We start from the raw sequence: 9,329 nt of genomic DNA on the forward strand, positions 1-9,329 counted from the left end.
GAGCCTGATCGTGCCTTGTGACTTCAGGGAGGTGCCCCCGGCTCAGGGCCAGCCACAGGCTCTGTTAATGGTTCATTCACTCAGGGTTAAGAGGCTGGAGCAGTCCTCAAGGGAGAGATTCAGTGGAGACGGGACCGCACTGCCTTCTCCAGGACTGCTCGTTACCCTAGCACAGAGACTGCCCAGGTGAGTGGAAGCTAGTTGGGCGACCCTAGCCCTGCACAGACCAGCCCTGGCATTGCTGGGGCCACAGACAGGGATTGTTATTGTAGGGTCTCTGGTGAACACAGTGGCTGCACCCTATTGTAGGTTTGTTATTGTAGAGATTGGAGGTTGCAGACACCCTGCCTGCTTCTGGGGTCACTTGGGGGTGTGGGGATAGACACACATAACTGAAGGGTTTCTCTTCTCCCCTCCTCCCAGGTGTCCCCTACATCACATTCCCGGGAAGCTGCCAAGGGCCCATCCTGACAGAGATGCTGATCCTGAGCTGCTCCTCCAAGCTGCAGCAGCTGGAGGCGACACTATGGAGGCGCCTGCCTGAGACGTTGCAGGTGACATGGCTGTGTCTAGCCCCACTGCCCGCCCCCCCCCCCCCCGGGATGGGACTCAACCCCCCACCCCTGCCCCACCCATGGAGCAGAGAGCAGGGGAAGGTCCCTCTGACTCCCCTGGGAGATGGGTTAGAGAGCAGGTTGGAGGGGCAGACTCCCCGCAGGCACTGGCTGCTCAGTTCTCCTGGCCACCCACTCCTACCTCGCTCCTTGTGTCTCCCACAGTCCAAACCCAGCACCAATTCCTGCGACTCATCCAGCGTAGCTGGCGGGACTTCCCCAGCCAATCACAGGGCAGGTTGGCCCCGTGCCAGCCAATCAGAGAGTTGGGTAGCTGTGGCTCCCTCCATGACTGTATGCCCATCACATGGCTCTAGTGTCTGTGGCGGGTCACCAGCCCCTTCAATCCCCCTCCCCCGACACACCTGACCTAAGGCTGCCAACTTTCTGCCTTAGTCCCACTGTGCCACCGACTGGACTTTTACCAACCTGGCCAGCGGTGCTGACTGGAGCTGCCAAGGTCCATGAAAACCAGATGCCTGACAACCCTAACCCAGCCACGGTCAGGGTCTCCCCTATGATACCAGCCCAGGGCCACAAATCAGGGGTCAGACACCAAAAATCAGGAGAGTAACCCCAGCGGGAGGGGGCAGGAGACCACCATCTTCCCTGGCCTCGGCCAACTGAAATCGTTGTGAAGTGGTAGTCATCTTGACTAAGGGAAGCCTGTGGTGTCAGCCCCATTGGCAGGGATGGGAGAGGGTGGCCATTTTGAAGAAGGGCAAAAAACTGCCATGGTGCAGAAGATCACGAGATGCTGAAACCGCCCGGTAAACATTGGGAGGCTCCTGACAGAGTCGTGAGAGCTGGAATTGCTGCCCTGCCCCCAGCTCTAACCGTCACCACATCCATGTCACTGGCAGGTCCATGGCGCCGTGATGACCATAAATTGTGGGAACCCGGCAGCACAGGAGGTTCTGGTGGATTCGTGGCCTGAGTTCAAAGCCGTCCTCACACGGCCACGCAAAGAGGTGCTGCCCCTCAGCCACTGCGCTGCACCTGGGTGATCTGGCTTTCTCGGGTGTTGGGGAGTGGGACCTGGGGCCTTTCCCCTCTAGGTGGGCCATGGTGTGGGGGCCAGGCTAGGTCGGGGGCAGGAATTGGGATTCAGGTCCTTTCCCCTCTAGGTGGCCCCAGGGCGCGGACCAAACTGGTTTGGGGGGGCAGGGATTGGGATTAGGGACCTTTCCATTTTACAGCAGTAGTTCTCAACCTTTTGGGGCTTAGGACCCATTCGTAACTGTTTATGGCCTATTGTGATGCAGTAAATAGTCTGGGCGTGGAGGTCCCAGGGTGGTTTCTGTTGGATTCTGCCCCCTGTGGGGGGTTGGGTCCTGCCCAGCACTCACCCCACAATAGCAGCTCCCGTGGTGTGGGGCTGGCTGGGCTAGGCTCATTGCTCTGGCCATTGCAACCGCTGGGGTTTCAGTGCCGCTCAGGTTTGATCCCGCCCCCCTAACTGGACCAAATTTGTGAGAGTGGAGTTGTGCCCTGGCTCATGGGGCTGCAGTACCACTCACTCAAATTTGGCCTACCCAGACTCCCATTGTCATGGTGGCTGGGCCAAACCTGAATGCCACCAGGACCCCAGATGTTGCAGTGCCTGGAGCAGGGAGCCGAGTCCAGCCAGCGCCATGGGACAGTAGCCACAGGAGCTGCCATGGGACCCTTTGAAATATTCTGGCAACCCATTTTTGGGTCCCGACCCACAGTTTTGAGAAACTCTGCACTGGGGAACCGCAGGTTGGGAGCCAAACTGTCTCAGGGAGGGCTGGGATTGGGATTTGGGGCCTTTCCCTTCTAGGGGGCCCCCAAGCAGGGGACTGGCTGGCTCGGGAGCGGGGGGCAGGCAGATCAGTCATTCCATTAGGAGTTTCCACTTCTTGGCTCCATGTCTCCCCTGGCAGGTGGCATTGGATGACTCTGATTTCTACACCAACATGTACGCGGCATACTACCGGGACCTGGGTGCCTACAGGGCCCTGCTGGGCAGCGCCGTCAACTGGAACCAGGCCTTCTGTATCCACGGTAATGTGGGCCTCACAGCACCAGGGAGAGCACCACAAAGACTGAGCATATAAATCCTGCGTGGGCCCAACTCCAGGATCCTGCCCTACCGTGCCAGCCCCAAAGCCCTCCACTGCCCCTCCCCCAGGCTGCAAGGCTGCTGCCATGAGCCCTGTGCAGGGCAGGTACTTATGGGGTAGCCCCTTGCCAGTGCTGGGCTGAGATCAGATCACCTGACCACATCCTTCTCCCTGAGGCCTGGGGCTGGTAGATTTGGAAGCTCAGACTCCTGCCCCTCCTGCCCCCTGTCCCAGGCTGGGCTCCCCACACATATGGGCCCTTTTGTCACCACCATTCAGTCCCTGTCCCCACTGCTCATGGCCCGTTGCTGCCCCCTGCAGGGCTCCGGGACGGGCTCTACGAGGCCTCGAGGGACATCGCCAACACTAAAGGGGTCAAGCTGGAGGTGTTCCGCTGCTTCACTTATTTTCACCCAGATCCCAACACCTTGCCTGAAATCCAGTCAGTGTCTGCTTGCGCCAGAGGGCCCCATGGGAGGGGTGGGGTTGGTAGAGAAGGGGACAGTCTGCACGGTGAGGGAATTGGCCAGTATGGTGCTGGGATGCCTAAGATGTGGTTGGCTATTACCCGTGCAGGACCTGGGGCACTGGGGTCCTATTGCCAGCAGTATAAACCCTGTAGGTTGGCACTGAGCCTAACCTCCTTCAGGGACCTTGCAGGGACTGGGGAGCGTAGCCATGGGGTGGGGACAACCATGGGGAGGGAGATCCCTGTTCAGCTCCTGCACAGGGCCCCAGCCTCTGCCAGGAAACCCTGATGCAAATGGCTTCTGTGCCACCATGGGACCCCATCCGTGGCCCCTGGGGACCAGGCACTTCTGCAATCAGCCAGCCCTGGCAGGGTTTAGGCAGCGAGAGGCCGTGCTCCCCCCATCCCTACACCATGTCTCACCTGGCCAAAGGGACATTAGGCAGTGTGGGTTAGTGGGGAAAGGCCCCGTGTCCCACTCCCCACCCTCTGAGCCAGCCATTTCCCTCCTCCACTTGGCTTTAGCAATCCCCTCTCCTGAGTCCCAGGAGTTTCACTGGGCAGCCCATCTTACAATCACCTACATGGGAATTCCCCCCTGCCTGTGTGTCTCGGAGACCTCCTGGGGAAGAGCAGCCAATCAGAGCTCCTGCAGTAAGATCTCCTTCCCCCCACTCCCTGCAGTAATGTGACACCTTTCTCACAGAAGGGAAGGAGGGAGCAGGAATTGCTCAGCATCTCAGGATGGCTCCACTCCCTCTCCCCACCCCCTCCCACACCCAAACTCCCTCCCGGAAGCTGTACCCTGCACCTGGTCCCACTCCCCAACTCCCTGCCCCAGCCCTGAGCCTGTGAGAAATGGGGACAGGATGGCGCACATGTTGCCCCCATCCCAGGAACACCTGGCCTGGGAGGGGAAGAGGGGAGCCCGCTGCAGCCCCCACTGGATTGGGAGGGGGCAGAACAACACCAGGAGGAGCAGAAGGGAGGCTGGGGGGGCTAGGAAGAGTTGATGGGCACCTGGCTGGGAACAGAACTGATGGGGCAGAATTAATTGCTGGGCAGAAGATCCCAAATCACCATAATAAATCTGGGACTGTTGATAACACTGTCACAACCAGGTGTCGAGGGAGTTCAGCTATCAAGGGAGACCAGCAATCACAGTCATCTTTTTAAAAAAACCTCACGATATTAGGGCCAATCTCATGATGTTGGGGTCTAATTCGCGATCGCTAACCCTTGGGGCTTGGCCCTGCTGCTCTCTGCCTCCCCAGACTAGACCCGGCTGTGAGGTTGTCGACCCTGGATGTCTCCCACCTCGACCTGATGAATGAGATGTGGCCCTATGGGGGAAACAAGTACAGCAAGAGGTTCCTGGAAAGACTGATCCGCCACTTCCCCAGTTTCTGCCTCCTAGACTCTGCTGGCCACCTTCTCAGCTGGACTGTTTCAGACCCATATGGTGCCATGGGGCGTAGCGTCACTATGCCCGAGCACCGGGGACGCGGTTACAATGGGGTGCTTAACAACTTGATAGCCAAGCGGTTGCACGCACTAGGCTATCCCAGCTACGGCCACGTGGCCGTGGACAACTACCCCATGCAGAGGCTGCAGGAGAGGCAGAGCTTCCAGCGCCAGCCCAACTTGTGCCACTTCATCCTCCACAACGCAGCACTGCACAGAACCCCCACGTTAATCCCCAGCCCAGCCCCGGGCACAGCCCCCGCATGAGTCCCCAGCCCAGCCACCCAGAGGACCTGCCAGGCTGGGACTAACGGAAGCCAAGGGAGGGGGGTGTGGGAGTCTGGAGATCAGTTACTCGTGGAACCAATAACATCTCCCAGCTCCAGCCTCACAAGGAATCTGCTACCCTCATCCCCAAAGGCCTTGCCCTCCCTCACAGCCCTGTACCCAGCTTTACAGGGTCTGTCCTACTCTCCCGAGCCCCATAACCTGCCCTTCTTGGTGGAGCCTATCCCCCCAGACCCATACACACAGCACCCCCATCCAGTGGTTTCCCCAGGAATTGAAATTGGGGGGGTGTTTGAATTTACGGGGGGGGGGGTGTCAGGGCCGATGAGGGGTGAGACTATGAGGGTGAAGGTGGGCTGTATGGCACCATAGTAAAAACTGAAAAATGTTTCATGACCATTTTATTAGATTTAACTCATGTTTTAAAATCATCACACAAATTAAAGTTGGCTACTCAAGCCTTCTATGAAGCACTACATCTACATCCTTCTTGGTTTCTTGTTATAATTTTCCACAACTCTGTTAATGAATTTCTTGAATGCAATGCGTTCATCTTTGGCGGCTTCTCATGTGTCCGGTACTTCCATTCCTTCAATTGATATGCTCAGCAGTTCATTCACATGATCAGGCAGAAGGCGACTTCTTTCAGAACACAAAATGCTATTCAATGATGAAAAAGAACTGTAGCTGTTGTGACTGGGAGTAGCAAAAGATGAATTCCTACTTCTTTCAGCCCAGGAAACAGATCACAAAGATCGGGTTGAGCCACTAGTGATGATAAAAAAGAAGTTGAAGCCAAATCTTCATTTATTCGTCGTATGATATTCCACTCTGTGTTCAAATTCTCTATTCTGTCCTGAGCACATGGCAGGCCCATTGCTGGTAGCATCTCACTCCACTCAACTGTCGGTGTTTTATAAGACAGGGATCTGTAAAAACTACGCAGAAGTTGAGTAGAATCTAGAAGTCTCTGTTGTAGATTTTTAAGAATCAAGTTTGTGTACTTTTTCAGTTGTCTTAACAAACACTTCTTGTCTTCTTCACTTAAGGATTCAGTATAAATGCCTTCATCAGTCAACTTCTGGACTGAAGTCTTGGCTTCTTCCAGTATTTTTTCAATGGATAGCTCTCTGATTGATCCAAATGTAGTTTCTATTGATGGACAAAGATCTACTACTGTTGTAGCAGATGCCCGGATGGCATTGTTTAATGACCCAGGTGGTTTCAACAGTAGACTACAAGAGAGAGAATGGCAATAGTCTTCTCTGAACGTAGTAGCAAAAGTAATCCACCAGCCTCACTTCTTAGATCCATCCCATCTTGGTAGATACTTTCCAAAGCCAGTAATAACGGCTTGAGTAATTTTAAGACAACAGCCAAGGCTCGCTCATGAGAAAGCCAGCAGGTTTTCCCAGGTTGGACTAATTTGAACTTCAGTCCCAGTCTATCTTCTATATTTTCCAAGATATTCAGTCTTTTTGGACTCTTGCTGAAAAAAGAATATAATGAAGACATTAAATTTATAGCTTTTTTAATGTCTTTTGAAGATTCTGCAGCTTGTACTAGTGCTAGTTGGAGAAGATGGCCTCCGCAGTGTGCATAGGAGAGACTAGGGTTACACTTTTCTCTGAGCAAAGCTTGTGCTCCACCATGTCTTCTAGAGAAGTTTGCAGCTCCATCAAATGCACAAGCAGCCATCTGTTTGGGGTCCAATTGACAAGCATTTAACTCTTCTAAGATGTGGGTTGTCACAGATGCAGCCGATGTGTTTTCTATAACTTGAACATCTAGAAATGCATCTACGGGCCTACCCCTGACATCAAGGTAACGCACATAACGACTTAAAACTTGATGCCCATTTGCATTGGCACATTCATCACCTCAGTCGCTGGAAAAATCATGGAGCAGGTCTTCAAGGAATCAATTCTGAAGCACTTAGAGGAACAGTCAGCATGGATTCACCAAGGGCAAATCATGCCTGACTAATCTAATTGCCTTCTATGACGAGATAACTGGCTCTGTGGATGAGGGGAAAGCGGTGGACATGCTGTTCCTTGACTTTAGCAAAGCTTTTGATAGGTCTCCCACAGTATTCTTGCCAGCAAGTTAAAGAAGTATGGACTAGATGAATGGACTATAAGGTGGATAGAAAGTTGGCTAGATTGTCGGGCTCAACGGGTAGTGATCAAGAGTTCCATGTCTAGTTGGCATCCGGTATCAAGTGGAGTGCCCAAGGGTCGGTCCTGGGGCCGGTTTTGTTCAATATCTTCATAAATGATCTGGAGGATGGTGTGGATTGCACCCTCAGCAAGTTTGCAGATGACACTAAACTGGGAGGAGAGGTAGATACGCTGGAGGGTAGGGATAGGCTACGGAGGGCCCTAGACAAATTAGAGGATTGGGCCAAAAGAAATCTGATGAGGTTCAACAAGGACAAGTGCAGAGTCCTGCACTTAGGACGGAAGAATCCAATGCACCGCTACAGACTCTGGGCCGAATGGCTCGGCAGCAGTTCTGCAGAAAAGGACCAAGGGGTTATAGTAAACGAGAAGCTGGATATGAGTCAACAGTGTGCCCTTGATGCCAAGAAAGCCAATGGCATTTTGGGATGTATAAGTAGGGGCATTGCCAGCAGATCGAGGGACGTGATCGTTCCCCTCTATTCGACATTGGTGAGGCCTCATCTGGAGTACTGTGTCCAGTTTTGGGCCCCACACGACAAGAAGGATGTGGAAAAATTGGAAAGAGTCCAGCGGAGGGCATCAAAAATGATTAGGGGACTGGAACACATGATTCATGAGGAGAGGCTGAGGGAACTGGGATTGTTTAGTCTGCAGAAGAGAAGAATGAGGGGGGATTTGATAGCTGCTTTCAACTACCCGAAAGGGGGTTCCAAACAGGATGGATCTAGACTGTTCTCAGTGATAGCTGATGACAGAACAAGCAATAATGGTCTCAAGTTGCAGTGGGGGAGGTTTAGGTTGGATATTAGGAAAAACTTTTTCACTCGGAGGGTGGTGAAACACTGGAATGCGTTACCTAGGGAGGTGGTGGAATCTCCTTCCTTAGATATTTTTAAGGTCAGGCTTGACAAAGCCCTGGCTGGGATGGTTTAGTTGGGGATTGGTCCTGCTTTGAGCAGGACCTCCTGAGGTCCCTTCCAGCCCTGATATTCTCTGATTCTATGATTGTATCAAAAGCTTTGCTAAAGACAAGGAATAACATGTCCACTGCTTTCCCCTTATCCACAGAGCCAGTTATCTCATCATAGAAGGCAATTCGGTGAGTCAGGCATGACTTTTCCTTGGTGAATCCATGCTGACTGTTCCTGATCACTTTCCTCTCCTCTAAGTGCTTCAAAATGGATTCCTTGAGCACCTGCTCCATGATTTTTCCAGGGACTGAGGTGAGGCTGGCCGGCCTGTAGTTCCCCGGATCCTCCTCCTTCCCTTTTTAAAGATGGGCACTACATTAGCCTTTTTCCAATCATCTGGGATCTCCCCCGATCGCCATGAGTTTTCAAAGATAATGGCCAATGGCTCTGCAATCACATCTGCCAGCTCCTTTAGCACTCTCAGATACAGCGCATCCGGCCCCTTGGACTTGTGCTCATCCAGCTTTTCTAAATAGTCCCGAACCACTTCTTTCTCCACAGAGGGCTGGTCACCTCCTCCCTATACTATGCTGCCCAGTGCAGTACTCTGGGAGCTGACCTTGTTTGTGAAGACAGAGGCAAAAAAAGCATTGAGTACATTAGCTTTTTCCACATCCTCTGTCACTAGGTTGTCTCCCCCATTCAGTATGGGGCCCACTCTTTCCCTGACCTTCTTCTTGTTGCTAACATACCTGTAGAAACCCTTCTTGTTACTCTTAACATCCCTTGCTAGCTGCTACTCCAGGTGTGATTTGGCCTTCCTGATTTCACTCCTGCATGCCTGAGCAATATTTTTATGCTCCTCCCTGGTCATTTGTCCAAGCTTCCACTTCTTGTAAGCTTCTGTTTTATGTTTAAGATCAGCAAGGATTTCACTGTTAAGCCAAGCTGGTTGCCTGCCAAATTTACTGTTCTTTCTACACATCGGGATGGTTTGTTCCTGCAACTTCAATAACTATTCTTTAAAATACATAAAATTTATTTGGGCATAAGCTTTCGTGGGCTATAACCCACTTCATCAGATGCATGGAGTGAAAAATACAATAAGCAGAATATATATTAGAGCACGTGAAAGGATGGGAGTTGCCTTACCAAGTGGGGGGTCAGTGCTAATGAGGCCAATTCAGTTAGGGTGGATGTGGCCATTGCCAACAGTTGACAAGAAGCGGTGAATATCAACAGAGGGGAAATTACTTTTTGTAGTGACCCAGCTGGGTGTGTCCCTGCCTGTGGATGGCTGTGTAAGTGCAGTG

At 52.7% G+C, this 9,329-nt stretch overlaps 1 protein-coding gene across 1 annotated transcript; it reads left to right on the forward strand.

Annotated features, from left to right (window-relative positions):
• Nucleotides 1-243: 243 nt before the first annotated feature.
• LOC144267146 (glycine N-acyltransferase-like protein 3) lies at nt 244-4,901 on the forward strand. Its single transcript, XM_077820861.1, has 6 exons — nt 244-304; nt 421-554; nt 1,478-1,585; nt 2,522-2,642; nt 3,023-3,143; nt 4,445-4,901. Exons 2-6 carry the CDS (start codon nt 477-479, stop codon nt 4,899-4,901), a joined length of 885 nt encoding a protein of 294 aa, XP_077676987.1. The 5' UTR covers nt 244-304; nt 421-476.
• The last annotated feature ends 4,428 nt before the right edge of the window (nt 4,902-9,329 follow it).

The sequence above is a fragment of the Eretmochelys imbricata genome, chromosome 6 (assembly GCF_965152235.1).
Source record: "Eretmochelys imbricata isolate rEreImb1 chromosome 6, rEreImb1.hap1, whole genome shotgun sequence".
Lineage (NCBI taxonomy): Eukaryota > Metazoa > Chordata > Testudines > Cheloniidae > Eretmochelys > Eretmochelys imbricata.

Excerpts from the sequence above, each read along its gene's own strand:
- LOC144267146 (XM_077820861.1), top strand. The coding sequence starts at position 477 with ATGCTGATCCTGAGCTGCTCCTCCAAGCTGCAGCAGCTGGAGGCGACA. Across the intron at positions 555-1,477 it reads GCCTGCCTGAGACGTTGCAG|GTCCATGGCGCCGTGATGAC; the intron begins GTGACATGGCTG and ends TGTCACTGGCAG. Across the intron at positions 1,586-2,521 it reads TCACACGGCCACGCAAAGAG|GTGGCATTGGATGACTCTGA; the intron begins GTGCTGCCCCTC and ends CTCCCCTGGCAG.